At 38.9% G+C, this 17,677-nt stretch overlaps 1 protein-coding gene across 13 annotated transcripts in view; it reads right to left on the reverse strand.

Moving 5' to 3' along the window:
• Window positions 1-2,937: 2,937 nt before the first annotated feature.
• Window positions 2,938-17,677, reverse strand: part of ctnnd1 (catenin (cadherin-associated protein), delta 1) — a 30,809-nt gene continuing 16,069 nt past the window's right edge. For 5 of the 13 annotated variants that reach the window (XM_079616592.1, XM_079616591.1, XM_079616580.1 and 2 more), the window contains 18 exons: window positions 16,191-16,262; window positions 14,977-15,099; window positions 14,586-14,869; window positions 13,864-14,139; window positions 13,504-13,759; window positions 13,116-13,338; window positions 12,484-12,676; window positions 11,088-11,205; window positions 10,482-10,635; window positions 10,087-10,104; window positions 9,079-9,144; window positions 8,771-8,898; window positions 7,501-7,651; window positions 7,157-7,352; window positions 6,805-6,998; window positions 6,648-6,695; window positions 6,246-6,328; window positions 5,870-5,968 (listed from right to left, as the gene is read on the reverse strand). In XM_079616592.1, the coding sequence (XP_079472718.1) occupies window positions 5,909-5,968; window positions 6,246-6,328; window positions 6,648-6,695; window positions 6,805-6,998; window positions 7,157-7,352; window positions 7,501-7,651; window positions 8,771-8,898; window positions 9,079-9,144; window positions 10,087-10,104; window positions 10,482-10,635; window positions 11,088-11,205; window positions 12,484-12,676; window positions 13,116-13,338; window positions 13,504-13,759; window positions 13,864-14,139; window positions 14,586-14,869; window positions 14,977-15,093 (2,565 nt within the window). In that variant the 5' untranslated portion in view covers window positions 15,094-15,099; window positions 16,191-16,262 and the 3' untranslated portion in view covers window positions 5,870-5,908. Of the gene's footprint in view, window positions 4,967-5,869; window positions 5,969-6,245; window positions 6,329-6,647; window positions 6,696-6,804; window positions 6,999-7,156; window positions 7,353-7,500; window positions 7,652-8,770; window positions 8,899-9,078; window positions 9,145-10,086; window positions 10,105-10,481; window positions 10,636-11,087; window positions 11,206-12,483; window positions 12,677-13,115; window positions 13,339-13,503; window positions 13,760-13,863; window positions 14,140-14,585; window positions 14,870-14,976; window positions 15,100-16,190; window positions 16,263-17,677 lie in introns of those variants that run through there. The other 8 variants (XM_079616584.1, XM_079616583.1, XM_079616589.1 and 5 more) reach the window with 3 other exon arrangements.

A 17,677-nucleotide genomic window follows, 5' to 3' on the forward strand; every position in this document is an offset into this window, starting at 1 on the left:
TTGTTTACCAAAATCTCACGGTAAACTGTCGTGTTAGCAAGGCATCGTTGTTTCCTTTTTGTGTGAAAACATGTCGTTAAGTGAGATTTATTTTACTACCGAGTGCTGAGGGAAATTCGATAAATATATGAATGAAATATATGATGTATCTCTGAAGGGAACGGACTGCCTTGAGGGGTGAGGACATTTTAACAACTTACCCCATTAGATCCTGTGCAGAAACTGTTGCATACAATTTGACCACACTACACAATATTGTTATTTTATTACATTTGTTTTGAAAAATCCTTTGAAGGCACGGAAATAATATAAACAGTGCCGGTAAATGTAGGCACATAATAACGTAAATTATGCAGGGAATCTCTTGAGAAAGTGTAATGTTTACACTGTAAAAAGTATTTGGCGCTTTCAATTCAGCGGCTCTTTAAAAGCTGCAGTCATGTTGCGGAAGAACATTGTAGCTGGAGCTACTTCTCTCCGTTTACGTCAATGACGAGTCACGCAGATACTGTGATCTAAAATAGTCCGAATATAAACACTTATTTTTGTATTTATTTGTTCTGCACGAATATCACATGGATACAGTACAAGGAGGGGAACGAAACCCAGTTGGGTTTATACAGAGTTCCACTCCACTTACATGAATAAACAACAACAAAAAAGGCAACGCAGACCAATAAGTTGAATAATAAAAAGAGGGGAAAAACATATTTTCAGAAGCATGATTATCCTAATGGAAGTAACTTAAAGTTACAAATGTTGAAGGGTAATGGTAAAGGAGGATCAAAAGTAAAGAGCAGCATATGAAGTATACTGGGTATACAGGGAACTATATAAAAAAAAAAACTGTAATTGTAAAATCAAAAGGTCTTTCAACTGTTTTTTAAAGACAAGCAAAGAAGACATGGATCTTAGGGACAAACTTAATTTACTCCATAATTGAGGACCCCTAAAGCTGAAGTTCTAGAGAAACAATTTATTTCTCTATGCCTTGTTTGATCTAAAATAAAAGTAAAAAAGTGTTGAAATGTTGGTGTAAAATCTTTTCTCTTAGAAATAAACTTATGAGTAAATATGCATGATAAATAAACATTGACTTTCTCAATTGATAAAATCTTGAATCTGAGAAATAGTGGTGCAGAAGGAGCATATTTAGAAGAGTAGGAAATCATACGCAAGAACTTCTTCTGAATTTTAGGTTTTTTTTGCGAGATAAGTGGGAAAAGTAGCACCCCAGACAATATTGCAATAATTCATAAAGGGAAATAAAAAGCTGTAGTAAAGCGTTAAATGAGCAGATGAGTGAGTGAATTGAAGGTAAAACAATTCTTAGAATATTTAACATTTTAGATGATCTTGTAGAGACTAGATCAACATGTTTGGACCAAGTTAAACCTTCGTCAATCAGGACACCGAGACATTTTGTTGAAGCCACTTGAATAACTGGAGCTCCATCAATTTCTATACAAGGTTTGGCCGTGGCGAGGAAACAAATTTATGATTAAAAAAGGATGCATAAAGTGTGTTATAACTTAGTTATAGTTTTACCTACAGTTACAAAACTCAGCGTGTATATTGATCTTATCAAGCCGAACAACTTTCTAATTTACAGTCATTAGCTCCGACCAACAGAAAGTCAGATATTGTGGTTTGAATGTGGATTGTGTCTCTCTCTGTCTCTCTGCCATTCTGTGTGTGTGTGTGTGTGTGTGTGTGATATTTTGGTTGGGTGACAGTTGTAGGTTACAGTTTGACAAGAGTTTATAGTTTAACAAAAGCACAATGTTGTGCTTTATTGCGAGTGTACACAAATATAGAGAAACACTTTGAATGATGTCCTGTGTGAACAAAATGACGGAGTATGTTTTTATGTCTCCATTCGATCGAGCCACACACACACACACACACACACACACAGCATTCCAATCTTGACATCGCAGCATGTTCATTATAGCCTTAATAAAATTTAATAATAAAATAGTCAACCTAACATAAAAAAATTACACTGCTCTGTTTAAATAGTCAGTTGTACAGTTCGTACCGTTCACAGTAAGCACCGCTCCACTGTGATGTTTACAAGCATATATATATATATATATATATATATATATATATATATATATAATTAAAGCTGCAAGCAGCGATGGAGGGCCCAAGCCGGTAGCACCGCCACCCGGTGCCTTTAGTGCAACTAAAGGCACCAGGGTGGCGGTGCCACCGGCTTGGGCCCGCAATCGCTGCTTGCAGCTTTAATTATATTTTGTGTTTGATTTCTAGACTTGGAAGTCACAAATTAAAATCTTAAGACTCCATGGGCTTTCTTATGTGTAGGCTATATATATATAGTTATGCCAAGCTCTAAAATATTTTTCCAGGTGAGTGTTAGTAAAAAAAAAAAAAGGTTATATATATAAAAAAATACTAATATATAAAATCTAATAAATCATGAACGACTGGTAGCTTATGTAAATTCATCGGTTAAAAAGGGTGGGAACCTTAAAAAAACATTTCGCTCTTAAAAATTCTGTAATCCTGAAATTTATTTTACAGAAAATAGAAGTGTCAGGGGTTCAAATTTTGTTGTTGACAAAGGAGGGCCTTGAGTCAAAAAAAGGACAAGAACCACTGGTTTAGCCTAGTAACTAGCAGTTTATGATTTTTTTCCCCCATCCAATTTAAAATGAAGTTTTCTGTCTCCACTAATTTGTAATTTGACTTCCCAGCAAATACTTCTCAAAAAGAAGAAAAAAGTTGAATCAATTCCATAATATCCTGTCTCAACCATATTTCCCAGTAAGCAGCAACTCTATAAGGTGCTAAACTGGATTTATCAAATTAATCTCATACACTACATTCTCAAGTGAATAATTTTAAATGAATGTATTAAATATGTTAAAGTACAAAAATGCTGTGAATCACACAAATTCACTGTCAGAACCTTGAAAAAAAATCATTCTTTTATTAAAAAAAACAGTATTGCTAAGTTACATGTTCAATCCACGAAAGAAAGGTGCAATGTTTAAGACCAAAGGTAGTGTTGAAATATAGGAATTATCATCATCAAGATCCACATGTTAGTGTTGCAGAGAAATGGCATGTTAACTGACAGAACATGACACAAAGAATGTTTTCCTTTCGTCTTTAATTAAAAGATATAAACTGTAAATGCATTTATTTTAAAAATAAAAATGATTGCATATGCATTCACCCACAACACCCCCAGAAAAACAAAATCAGCCCCAATCATAAAATACAGAAAAGAAAAGAGCAATAGGACAAAAACCAAAGGAGGAAAAAAATAATTAAAATTAACAAATATTCTCTGGTATATATAGTTAAATGTGCTTTTATTTTATCTTATTTTCTCATCAAGCTAGAATCAAAATTTGAGCTCTTGCTAAATCCTGCCTGAAAGAGATGCAATTTTTGTGATTAAAAAGCTCATTTATCTGCCTCCCTCAACACTGAACAATCGATTAATTCCTCATTCTTGTGAACAGCCTCCTCTATCAGGACTCAGACTTCTGGTCTTCGGACTCCAACCTTTCCTTTACTGACTGTAGTGTCTTGAAATTTTTTTATTACAATTGGCAAACAGGAGATTAAAAAGGCATTGGGGAAAAAAAAAAATCTTTAAAAAAACTAAACAAAAATCCACTGACCCCTAGTGCTATTCAGTTTCTATTCAGTAAATATCTACAACAGACTTACTGAGCATTTGAATATGCAGTCTAAGTAACGAGCACTGCATTTATGGATTGCAGAGAGAGAGAAAAAACAATGGATATACATCCTCAAATGTACACTCGTTTCCTCTCTACACAGACAGGCACTGAAAACCAAGAGGCAGACGGGTGGCCGAACGTCCCTGTTCACCGCTTATCACAAACACACGACGACATAAGCAAGCGAGGCACTCCAAGTATGCAGAGTGGATTTGTGAGATGCAGTCATTTACACATTCATTTATATTCAGACAAAAGTGAAAAACCACAAACTGGGTCCACCAGCAGGGGAGATTCACAACATAATGAAAAGTGGGAGCACCAATCTAAGACCAGGACTACAATGCGTCTCCGAGAGTTCTTCTGTTGCTTTTTAATTGAGTTGAGGAACTCTTTAGTTTCCACACAGAAACTAATTGTTGTCAGTGACGATTTCAAAGACCAAACCAAAGTCAGCACAACTGTCCTCATCTACCACTAGAGATCGTTCTTGAATGCTACTGGTTTAAAAAAAAAAAAAAAAAAAAAAAAAATTCTCCCAAATCAAAAATCCCTCTGCCTCTTTTGTAATGCCTCAACACTTTCACAACAACCTCTTCCTAGAGACTGAACACTCAACGAGACCATCCACACAAAAAACACAGATGGATAACTTAAGGGTAACTGGTGGTCATCTAATGCTTTTAGAAAACTGACCAAAAAAAAAAAAAAAGCCTGATGTCGTGTCGAGGCATACAACTTAGAGATATTTTATATACATTATTTTCTGCAGGCCACATATGACTGATGGAATTTGGCATTACCTTTTTATCAATGTGAACCACAAAAGCAGGATGAAGCAAAATAATCAAAATACCATTGCCATACTATACTAGTGTTCCAATAGATGCATTAGCAATAAAAAAAGAAATTGTTTATAAAGTTTGATAAGCTGGGCATGTGACTAAATAGACATTTTAGTGTTTCCATTATTTGAAAAAAAAAAAAAAGAAAAAAAAAAGTGGTATGGACCAAAATCAAGAGAGGAATTCATTGTGTACTTTAGTGTCCATTTTAAGTAGTGGCTGTTCTCATTCACATTGATCTCAAGAGGAGGAGTGACAACTAGAGAATGTGGAAAACTACAGAAGGGTCTTTGCAATTAGTGGCAATGGTCCCGTAAGTGATGAGATCAGAGGCTCAGCAGGGACAGTAGGCAGGAGGAGGAAACTCACGGCGGGTGATGCACACTATCAGTTTTTCTGTGGAGAGAAACAGACGAGACGTGAAGGTCAGGCGTGGTGCTCTATCATCGAGTTCACTAATAACAAGGGGAAATGATTCAGTAATGCGTCATCAAAGAGCTGCGATGAGAATTTGTGCATGTTACACAAATCACATCGCCCATTTTGTGACAGATAAAACCACTGAAACATCAGTCATGTGATCAAAGTGGACACATGAGGGGAAGAGATCAGTGTTGGGGAGTAACTAACTGATAGTAACGACGCTACTAATGAAACATGACACTGGCTGAGCGGTTTTCTGAATTGCTTTTTTATTAATGTAAATCAGTGCAGTATATGAAATATTTGCCTTAGTCATTTGTTTTGGACTCTAGCTGACTGGAAATTTGATCTATTTGAGATCCTCGTTTAATGCACCAGATAAATAAGTATAATTTAATATGCGTGTACATATGGATATAAGAATGCATAAATGAATTAAAATATCATTTATATCCATTTCACACTGTCTTCTTGCAGTGCAATATTGACTTGTGTTTGAGTGTTATTGTAAATGTGTTTAAATTTAAATGTCATCCTATTTGAGATCCTTGTTTTTGCACCTGATAAATCTAGCTCTAAATGTAAAAAATTAAATCGTTGTAAAAATGAAAGGTTTCTCAGCAGCTTGAATACTTTCAGTACCAGTAGCTTGACTAATTCAACTGTGGTACTGTAAATTTGGAGTAGCTTGCAGTTGGAAAGCTAGTAAAAAAAAAAAAAAAAGCTTCCCCAACACTGGAAATTAGTAAACCTATTTCCACTGAAGTACAGAATAACAAAATACTGTTAATGAGGGTTAGAGAACCACAAATACACTGAACGGCGCACATACACTTAAATGTACACGAAGCCCATGCAGAAGGTGGACACACATACCATGCGTGCTCATGCACTGAGTGGGGGGAGGGGAGTAGCCTAACCATCATAAGAGTCCAACAGAGGCAAAGAGCCCCGTCTCTCCCCATACATTCCTCCCTGAGAGTCAAAGAGAAAGAGATTGAACCAGGATAAGAGAAAGGCATCGAAGAAGAGGTGAGTGATAAAAGGAGGGAGAGGGGAGTGTGAGAGAGTTAGTTGAGGTGAGAACCCCTCCGAGTACTATTAGTGAAATTACAGTAGGTTAACAAGTTTCAGCTTGAGTAGTGTGTGGGTTTTATGATGTCTGGTGTGCAAGGAAGTTAATGAGAACACAAGTTGTTTGTTGTGTGTAACTGCACAAGAGTGGACGTTTCCCTTTGAAGGCTTGCGTTACCTGAGGTGCGTCTCTGTCAGAGCGATCCAGAGTGTCGTCTAAAGTGTTTCTCCGTCCTCTCTGGTCTATCGTAGAATAAGCGTCTGGGGCCACAGACAAAATTGATCATTTGTAACTGATCTCTCACACAGTGAATCACAGCATTGCGATTGCATAGATATTGTAGTAAATTCTAAATTTTCCACTGCAAATGCATGCATACATTTCATATACATGCATATATATATATATATATATACACACACACTCACCATGTTTTAATATAATAATGCATTTAATTTTGAAGTGCAAATTAAAGCAGATACATCACGAAAACTCAACTGGCAAATGTGGCCAAAAGCTCATTTTAGACCTTGACCATTTATATGCATAAATTATGAGAATAAAGTATGTGCATTTTACCTGGTCCCATGTCATTAAGTGGAATCATGTCTCTGTCCTGTTTGCCCCCTAACAAAGAGACCCAAACACAGTCAGATCAGAGACAAAGTTGTATCCTGCATGTCCATTCGACTGATAAACGCATCAAAAGCCATTCAGCAGGAACATGTGTTCTTACCCCTGTCTATTAGCGGCAGGGTGCTGTCCTCGTATCCCCCGTTGCTACGGGTGTTGTTGTTAGGAGGGTTGAGGGTGACCATGAAGTCTGTTTTCTTCCAGCCGTCCTTCTCCAGCGTGCGGCGGAGCTCTTTGAAGCCCCACACGATCTGCAGGACCTGCCCAGCGCCACGTACCTCTCGATCTGAACGGTTGCTATATGGGGAAAATACAGATTGTTAAACAACATAACTACAGCTCTTAAAAAAGCATTTGTTGTTTAAAAAGTTCCTCTTACAGGTTCCTCCAATGTGACCAGCCAATTAACACAAATACGGACACACACACACAAATACGGATACACACACACATACTTGTCTTTGTTGATGAGCACCAGTCTCTCGATACCCTGGGAGCTGCGCAGGGATTTGGCCGCATCCACGCTGGAGCCGATCACTTCCGTCATCGTGCTGAGAACAGACACCACCGTCTCCTCCGAGAGCCCGCGCACAGGCTGACTCTGACCACTGCCTGGCAGATTGGCCACCAAGTTAGGCACTGAATGCTTCCCTACACAGAGAGAGGAAGAGAGATTGTGTCAAATTCACTGGGATTCATTTATTGAGACTGTACAAATATGGATAATTTGACGGTAATAACACTGAATGGACAAATATAAAGGCTAGCACAAACAAACGGGTATTATTGGCTCACACACCTAGCAGCTCACGGTTGCGAGCGTCAATGGCCAGATTCCTCAGTGCTCCGGACATGGCTCTGACCACACGGTCGTTCCCATGAGACAACAGCTCCGTCATCATCGGCAGGCCATGTTCCTGTCTCATCGTTGCTCTAATGTATCGACCATACTGACGAAAATAAGGGCAGAGATCAAATTATGAAACAGATTTCCGCTCTTCATGGAGCCAATCAAACAAATATTAAGGAATAAATGGTGATTGACTAGGGCTGCTATATTATGGAAAAAATAATTGTTGATTCTTCTGATTAATATTAAGGTTAGATTTCAAAAAGTTGATTAGTAACGAACATGAAGCAGGGCAACATCTCACTGTGTGATGGAGCCTAGAGAATGCAGTTAGAATTCCCCTAAAATTCAAGATATCAGGGCAAATGATGAGTAATGAACGCAATATCACACATGCTGTTTTTCTCCCGAATAAATGTGAAAATGCAAATGTGATATTGATTTTATACAAGTTCAATAAATAAGAAGATAACATTGTGTTATATTCTAGAAACAATATTCTTTTACTCAATTTTGCCAAGTAAAATATTACCTAAAAAGCCAGAGCAGAACTGGTGTGCGTCTCCGAGCAACACACAGCGCTGTTTAATTTCTAAACGAATCCGCATTTTGAGCAAATTAATCGGGTGAACCAATGATTCAATGGCCCATTTATAAAGAGAGCATTTACTTCATTCCTGAATGAATCAGCTGTTTGAATGAATCAAATGAATTAATGACTCATTACTTACTCATTTTGACATTTACTGCCACCTACTGGCAGTTTTAGTTTCTTAAGAATATAATTTTATTTTATTTAATACAAATTCCATATTCCAAATTAGGTATAGTTCACATAAAAATGAAAATTCCATATCCACATGGTCATTGAAGCCTAAAAGTGAGTGTAATACATTCTATGTTGATTCCAAATATATTTAATTTTTCTAAACCTACTTTTTGTAATGTCTATTTGATGCTTTTCTCATTTAACACTATAATGACTTCAAATTTGGCTGAGAAATTACCCCCAAAATATAAATGAATGTGTGATTAGATTAATTACATGTGGCGATTCATTCGATAAAAATGTAATCACTTGACAGCTCTAATATAAAGCTTTGTTTCATAACGGCTTTTTGGAAGGAAAAAGTTAATTTTAAGCCCTGAAAGTTGCAGTATGTTCTATACCGTTGCAGAATGCAAGTTCTGAAATGTCAGCATTATTGTGTGTACTCACAGTCCAACGGCCTGCACACAGGTTCTGCACGGCTCCCGCGGCGGCTTCCAGAACCGATGGGTTCTTACTCTCTTTCAGAAGAGAAGTGTACACGCGCACCACCTCTGGCTGGAACAGTAATTCATAACCTACAAAACACCACAATTATTACATTATACATCTATTATCTAACTAGATTTACATTTATGCATTTGGCAGATTATGCTTTTATCCAAAGCGACTAAATGCATTTCAAGGTACACATTTACATTCTTATCAGTTCTAACTACAAACTATTCAGAGACAACAAGACTCCACTGTCGTTGTACCTTTGGCTGGTGAGCTTCTCTTTGGAATGTCAATCATATCTGAAGTTCCATCATCCTCTTTTTTTCCTGAACAAAGCAGACGGCATGAGCAACAAGCGAAATAGAGATAAAGTGACAAATCTTATCTGTCATTTAATCACAGTGATGTAATTCATGACAATTTAGAAGCAAAAGTCTGAAGAAAAAGTCGTCTTCAAAGATTTAAAAAGGGGATTTTTTTTAGACAAAGAGTTTATTAGAGACAGTTCTGACAAAGGTTACATTTATTCCCTGAGGGAAAACCCCAAGTTGTGTAATGATTAAATGACTAAGGTCTTGATGCAGACGGCTCAGTTTTCACAGTAGTATATGCCAAAGTGACAAAGTGCAAGTTTACCAGACAATTGGCTTTTCAAATGTCTACAAGATTAAACATTAAAGGTGAAGGTGTGTAAGGAGTGGACTTATTAGAAATGCTGAGCTCTGGCATCCTCTGGTGGTTACTAATGAAATGTTTTAAAATGCAGCAAGCATTTTAAAGGGCCAGTCACACAAGGGGAGGGGCTGGGGGGGGGGGGGGGGTCCTTCATCCCTCCTTTCCCAGTTTTCTAGAATAGCCAGCTATTTTGTATATTTGTGGTGAAAACTGTTCCGTGAATGGTTTGGATGATAACTTAGAAGGCAGTAGTGTATCTCACTAGGCTTTAAAACAGAGTGATGGTGTCCAATGTCATGACACATCCATTTCCTTCCGATCAATAAAAACCTTGTTTGTGTGACTGGTCCCCTTAATAGGCCTTCTTACTTTACTAAAGTGGTGCAGCTCATAAAACGAATGTGAAACAGGATGAGAAATAAATTATTTTCTCTTAAAACATTTCCCATTTCAGATCCAATTTCTGAACTTTGACTTATAACAAGGTTAATAATGGGTTAAAATGAGGTGAAATGCAAGTGATTCCCATAATAGCAAAGCAAAGCCTTAAAAAAATAAAGAAAAGAAAAAAGTAAAAAGAGAGAAAAGCTTACCTTTGGAAAACCACTCGTCTGTTACAGGATAAAAGGATGTACGGAATGAGAGCAGAGGAGACAGATACAGAAGAAAATGAGGAAAGTTTTGGCATAAAAAAATTGCAGTAGTGCCCCAGCCACCATACAATTATTTAGCAACAAACCCACCACACAATTCATGCATGCTTCATCTCCTTTGTGTGCAAACAAACATCTATATGATCCGACACATATCAAACAGACTTAAGTGTGTACTACGATCTAAAACACTAGGAATAGGCACGGCCTCTTGGCTTTGTTTACACGACACAGAGATGGTGTACTGCAATGCAAAGATAGCGAGTTAACTTATTTTAATTGGTTACGGCCTACGCTGGTGCCTGTGTTTTTCTTTAAATGAATCAGACGCGCACCTTTGCCCTTTCGGGAGCTGAAGCAGCCGCCCTTTTGGGAAGAGGCGGGGCCATGATTGACAGGAGTCATCTCCTGATAGCGCTCAGAGCCTGGTATCTCCCGATGCACTTGATAGGACAGATTCCTCAGCAGACACACGCTGTTCTCAATCAACTGCACAGACATAACAAACATGATCAAAAAATAGATCATTTGTTAGAGATTGAAGCATGACAACTAGAAATACTTTTATAAAACTGTTGAAAACCAAAGAAAAGGCGGATCCTACCCAACCATATAGTAAGATTCATAATTTGCAGATTCTTATTCCACTCAATGATCCACTAACCCCTGGTTTCACAGGCAAGGCTTAAGCTAGTCCCAGACTAAAATACATGTTTGTGTGGGCTCATTTAACTAGTCCTGTATAAATATGTAGGTTAACTTTAATAAATTTACTGTTTAAATTGTCTAACAGCTAAAAATTGCAAGCGTGTAATAATAAAAACGACCAGCAATGCTTTCTTCCCTCTTTGCTCTTCCTGGAAACATGCTTCCGTCATAAAAGGGCAGTGCGCATGAAAGTGCAATTCTCAAAACTTAAATAGTCTCAGTTCAGCTGTTACCTTGTTGTCCACATCTTTACAGTTGATCTGTGACTGGACGATGTACATGAGAGAGTCGACCAGTCCAGAGCACTCCCTCAGCTTCCTCCTGGCCTCGCTCCGCTCCGAGCTCACATTCCTGAGAGCGAAACGACATGCAACTAATTAGGACACTGTCTGTTTAATGTTTAGCCATGTTTGGCACGCACAGAAACTTTTAGCTTCAGGTCATCACCTAAAACATATTAACCAAGAGTATACAGATGGCATCAGGAAAGTTGAGCAACGAATGAGAAAGCGAGGGTTAAAGGCAAGACACTGTTAGCTCTACTTAAATGTAATCGCGGTGTAAAACCACTCCTCTGACTGAACGGAGCTCTTTCTAAAAGCCTAATAGGCGAGTGGGAGAAGCGAGGGACCCTTTCAAAGAGAGGCACTCAAGGGAAATAAGTGGATTCAAAGATCACATTTCTCTCTTTTGTCCAAACTTTGTCCTGGTTCTTTCACAGCCTCAGAGGTTCTTGCTCTCACACACAATTCAAGAGCATTTCCTTTGCACTTCCTGTCTTTCTTCCACATCAAAATGCAGCTTCCTCACACACACACAACTTTTCTTGACAGGAATTATTTAGCAGTACTGAGGCACACCCCTCCTCCCTATAAAGTCTTTCATTAATCTGAATCATGAAACTGTCCCTTCCCAACACATCCTAATCCTTTCCTCCGCCCATCTCTCTGTGTTCCCGTGGCTTAACTGCATCACTAAAGTCACGCGTTTGATTCCCAGGCTGATTAACGCCATTTTCACACCTGGCTCGTTTGGAGCGTTTGTTTTAGAATTTAGTGATTTCTCCATTAGTACGGTTCTTTTAAGCATATATATGAACAGCAATCACGCTTGGATTCACAACCATAAAAAAAAAAAAAAAAAAGTACGAGATAACCTGGACAAGGTGGTCACTGCCCACTTGAACTCTGAAGCGGTTCAGTTGTGGCGAGAAAGCAATCCGACCCAACGGACCAATGAACCAGGCTGTATCACAACGTATAATGAGCAATGCATGAAAAGCGGCAGTGTTTGCTTTGCGAATGCCTCTCAAAATGAATCATGCGTTAACCTGGAGCAAAGATGAAGTGAAATGCCTGACTAAAATTAGGTCAGACAAACATATTTCAGAGCGGTCCAAAACAAAAATACAGGCGAAGTTTTGATTCTAGCACAACACGATAAAGTAAATTAACGACAATTCCAAAAAAAGCCTCAATAAGCCCATGGAACTGCTGTCATCCTGACATATGACCTCTATCCCGGAACATGAACAGGTGCACTCTGACCAATGTGAAGACAGTCGACTCGCACATGAAATTTTGGTCCTTGTTGCTTTGTGAAAACTAAGCATGCATTAACGTCGTGTACCTTAAGCAGCCGGTGGTGTTGGTGAGCGCAGTCTCCCACTCCAGGTGTCTGGGTTTGCAGCTCTCCTCTCCACCTTCGTTCCCCCTCTCCCAGCCCGAGTGCGGAACCATCACCTCATCGGACAAGGCGTGCAGCGCGTGGTCCACGATCTCCATCTTTACTGAGTCATGAGACGACAGGTTCCACAGCGTGCCTGTCAGAGGACGAGCCATCAGTTACTACCAGATGTAAACGACAATCCATCTTGTATGACCACTTGTGTTTGAATCACAAAAAGTTTAAGGTTGGCATGAAAAGGAAATTTCTAAATGACATGACTTTTTATGTTGTTGAAAGAAGTCTCTTTATGTGCATTTATTTGATAAAAAAAAAAACATTGTTAAATATATGATTCCAATTTAAAATAACTGTTTTGCTAAAGCTGTGATGGTATAGCTGAATTTTCAACAACTATTAGTCTTCAGTGATCTTTCTGAATTGCTTTCTGAATTCTAATATGCTGATTTGGATTATAAACTGATACTTTTTTCAGGACTCTTTGATGAATAGAAAACTCCAAAGAACCACATTTATTGGAAATATAAATCAGTAATATTATAAAACCTTGATTTCCAGCGCTAAGGAGTGTGTACCTGTTATAGTGTCGCAAAGGTCCTGATCTCTTGTCTTCCTCAGTAGCCGCACCAGTGCGGGAATTCCATCGCAGTTCTTGATGGCTATCTTGTTATCTGGATCTCGTCCGTATGAGATGTTCTTGAGAGCTCCGCATGCTGCGTAATGGACATCTTTATTTGGGTTATCCAGCATGGACACAAGGGCAGGGATCCCCTTCATTCGTCGCACATCTGACTTCACCTACAAAGATAAGCAGAGAAGACTAAGCGCATGGAAATTGTGTGCTGCACCATGAGTGACTTCGCCATCCGTGCCAAAACCCAGCACTAGGTGATGAAATCACTGCTATGTAGGCGGGGCTACCCAACATATTGTGACTAGCATCCTGTGCAAGTGTGTACTAACCTTATCATTCTTAAAAGTGAGATGTTGCAAGTAAGCAGCAGCATTGCTTTTGACAGGGTCCAGGCGGTAGTTGAGCATAGCGATGACTTCAGGAAGTTCAGGTTGCCTCCATGCTGTGGGGGCGGGGCCTTTACGAAGAGTGCTGTCCAATGATGCCATGCTGCCTCTCTCTCCCTGAGCCAGAGGAGCTCCTCTTTCCCAATAATACATATCACCAGCTCCACTCATATCACCATCCAGTGTGCCCTCATATGACCTACGCAAAACAAGCAGTAGCACATATGAAGTGATTTTTTCGACCACCTTAATAAATTATCCAAATTTAAACTATTTGCTTAACGTTTAATAGAACACACTAACCCTGTACGGCGTGGAGGTGGTGGATGGTGTGGATGTGCCAGACGGGGCATTGTGCTGTAATGCATGGCCGGGCCCATGCCGTAATCGGGATCATCATATCCCAGGCTCCTCTGATCATCCTCTAGGCCGTAGGGTTCTGCGATAAAGCGCTGCATGCCAGAGATCTCCAAAGCACTGCCCATACGTCCTACCTGGGGCTGGGCCGCATACGGGTCCAACTGCGGCCGGCTGTGTGTGCGGTAGGCGGAGTCCAGCGTCCGGTAGCCATCTACAGGCCTAAAGAAAAAGAAAGAATTAAGTAAGAATTAAAGGGGTAGGAGTACATAAGTTTTACTTCATCCTACTCCTTTTCGCACATGAGATAGAAGTATGTTCACACAGGGAAGTAATGATACTTTGTTTGCTGCTTTATATATTTTTTCTTTTCTTTTTTTCTTTTCTTAATGTTTTGGACATTATTGTATCTTTTTTTTTTTTTTTTTTTTCTCATGTTCGAAATAAAGATTTCAATCAATCAATCAATCAAAGAGGGAGCTCATTTGTACATCTTCACTACGGGTCAAAAGTGAGAAATTAAGATTTTTTGTGTGTGTATTTGAAAGAGGTCTCTTATGTTTAGCAAGATAGCATTGATTTGATCAAAAATACAGTAAAAACTTTAATATAGTGCAATAAGTGTTACTATTTTTATATCTTTTAAAAAGTATTTGAAAGGCACAGACCTGTAGCGGTCATCCATCCGTGTCCCTCGGCTGAGGCTGGTGTAGGCTTCAGAAGGAGGGCCGCTGCGATAATCATCATAGCCACCTGGAGGTCCATAGTGGTAGTTACGGGGGACAGTAGAGGTGGGGTAGTCCATGGGGCCAGCCGGTGGCCTGTACACACGGTCCATTGGGCTATTATAACCGGGCATCCCAGTGACTGAACCAGTGCCATCCAGGGAAAGTGTGTCGGAGACTGAGGGAATGACTGTTCGTGTGGTGGTTGTCTTTGTGACCTTCTTTACCTGGTAAGGGAAAGTGAAAAATTATCTTTCCAACTTGAAAAACATGGAGGCCATAATAGACAAAATGTCACCAGTTAAATTATATTGTATGGCTGCAGCAAACTTACTGTGGTTTCAGTGCGACGTGTGGTTCCATCATCATTAGTTTCAACTGAAATAATAGGCATAGCTTCATGGGGGTCCTCAACTGTGACCGACTCGACAATATGACCAGGGTCCAACATCCTGTACTGTAGAACAGGCGCACAAACAAAGAACAATAGTGAGCATAAGCTAAGAATAGGAAGTGTCACACAAACACCATCTGGCACAATCACAGGTGTATGTCAATGACGACGATAGCAAGTTAGTACAGAAGCAAAATAATTAAGTGTAAAAATATGCGCAAGAGCATTTCAAGTATACGGACACCCAGGATTCCACAATAAGGATGGCCTGGGACCAGTGCTGTGTTGACACTACATCCTGTTCAGTGTACATCTGTTTTATTAGGAATGCTGCTCTCGTGTACTCGTACTCCTTAAAATGCTCCGATACCAAAAAAAAAAACACGCAGCATGTGTAGTGTTCTGTCAACAGAACAAACAGAAATATGGAGATATGTGCGTGTTGAGCGCACATCCCTTTTTCGCAAACATTGCAAGTTGTAGTTCGGTTGGATGCCTCAAAATAGAAAGTAAAAAGATGCAACTATTACTAACATTACTTGACGGTAAAGAGGGAGTGAGTGAGTGAGTGAGTGAGTGAGTGAGTGAGTGAGTGAGTGAGTGAGTGAGTGAGTGAGTGAGTGAGTGAGTGAGTGAGTGAGTGAGTGAGTGAGTGAGTGAGTGAGTGAGTGAGTGAGTGAGTGAGGGAGGGGTGAGAGGGTTCAAAAACATGAACTTATGTATAATGTGATTTTCTATATTATTACAGGAAACTGGAATTATTACAGGAATTATTTCCCGGGGTTTGCTGGCTATCGGTACATTCATTGTTTTTATGCTATGTAACGATGACACTCATATCACTATTCTATACAAAACGTTAACAAAAGTGTTAAATGCGTTTATTTTCCTGACACATACAAAAACATGTTTGCAAAAAAATACCCATTTTATCAAATTTGTGGCAGGGTAAGAAAGAAAGAAAAAGAACCACAACAATAATAATATTTTAAATTATTAAAATATTAATCATAATAAATATATTTCATTATTAAGTTTTAAAAATTACATGCAATTTATAATTAATATTAGTTCAATTTTGATTTTAAAATATAATCATCTTGCAGAACTGAAATATACAGAAAAAGAGTTCATTGTGGCCACCCCATACTAACCTGAGTCCCGTTTATGTATCCCTCGTTTAATTTGAGACGTTCTAACTCTGCATCACCAGTGACACGGCCGTTCTAGAGAAACAGAGAGAAAAATGATGACAGACACAAAAACATGCATGTAAAACAGATGAGGAAGGCGTGAAAGTGGCCAATGATCATGGCGGTGAACAATGCTAAACATTCAGAATGACCACAGATTATGGCAGGACCTCGAGTAAATACAACAGCATATGAAAAAAAAACATGAGACCGTTGCACAAGAGAAACATGACAGTGTTTTGCGGAAATGAATGATGAATACATGGATGAACGAACGCCAGGAATGAGAAGGGGGTTGACCGCTACCGGATAATATTACTCATGCTTTTACACAACAATGGCATGCAACACCATTCACACTTAAAGCACAAATTCTCTACGCGAAAACCAGGGGAAGTGGGATACTGTCCTATTCCCGCTCCAGAGGGAGCCGTGAAAGAAGACGGTAATCCTAGCTGACAGTCGGGCTTGTGGGAACCTGTCAGCAGGTAGGAACTGAGCCTGCTCAGCATGTTAATATCTATACAACTATGTCAACAGAAAGGAGATATACAGAAGATGGTGGCATTCCAAACACAGATGAACAGCTTCTTATCTTTACACACGAGAGAGAGAACGAGAGAGAACGAGAGAGAACGAGAGAGAACGATATCATTCGCATTTGTGGGGAGCATGTTGAATTCAAATTATTGAATTCAAGATTGACGTCAATGTCAAATGGCACTGGTTCTTATGCTCCGCATTCAAAATGTACACAAATGCAAGTGACACCTGAGAGCTATGACAGAACGAAAGCTTTTCAATTAACTTAAATTTAGTGTAGAAAGACTAGGAATGTAGCAGCCAGAAAGTTTGGACTGCAGCTTTATACGAGTTTTTGACCCATTTATTATTTAATAAATAAAGCACAGCCAAGACATTCTGCAAAGTATTACCATGTTCCCCGTTAGACCGTAATAGATTTGAAACTAGTGTCGTTACTGCTAGCTAGAACTGAGTTTCTGTAGCGTAAAATGAAACAGTAAAAATATAAATGACATTAAAAACATTATCTAATATATTACGTTGGCAATTAACTGAAATAAGTTCAAGAACCAACATTACTTAAACTGACATAATTGACGCTAAAAATGACAAATAAAGCTTGAATTAAAATATAATTAAATCAATAGTATATAAATAAAACAAAAATGGTGCATAAATGAAATTTTTCATTTTTAGGTTAAGTACTCATTCCTAATTCTAACTATCAACTATCAACTATCTAGCTGTGAATTCAACTTTCAGAGTTTCAACTCACTTGCACACAGTCGACGCCCTTAAAGGAGGGGGGTGTGTCTAAGATCATGCACCCAATCCAAGAAGTTCTGTCTACACGGTGAAGTAAACTAAGAAAGCTGAGATTAAGACGATACTTGATGTGTTCACCGAAAGATGGAGCTTTCTGA

Source organism: Phoxinus phoxinus, assembly GCF_949152265.1.
Source record: "Phoxinus phoxinus genome assembly, chromosome: 6".
Taxonomy (NCBI): Eukaryota; Metazoa; Chordata; class Actinopteri; order Cypriniformes; family Leuciscidae; genus Phoxinus; species Phoxinus phoxinus.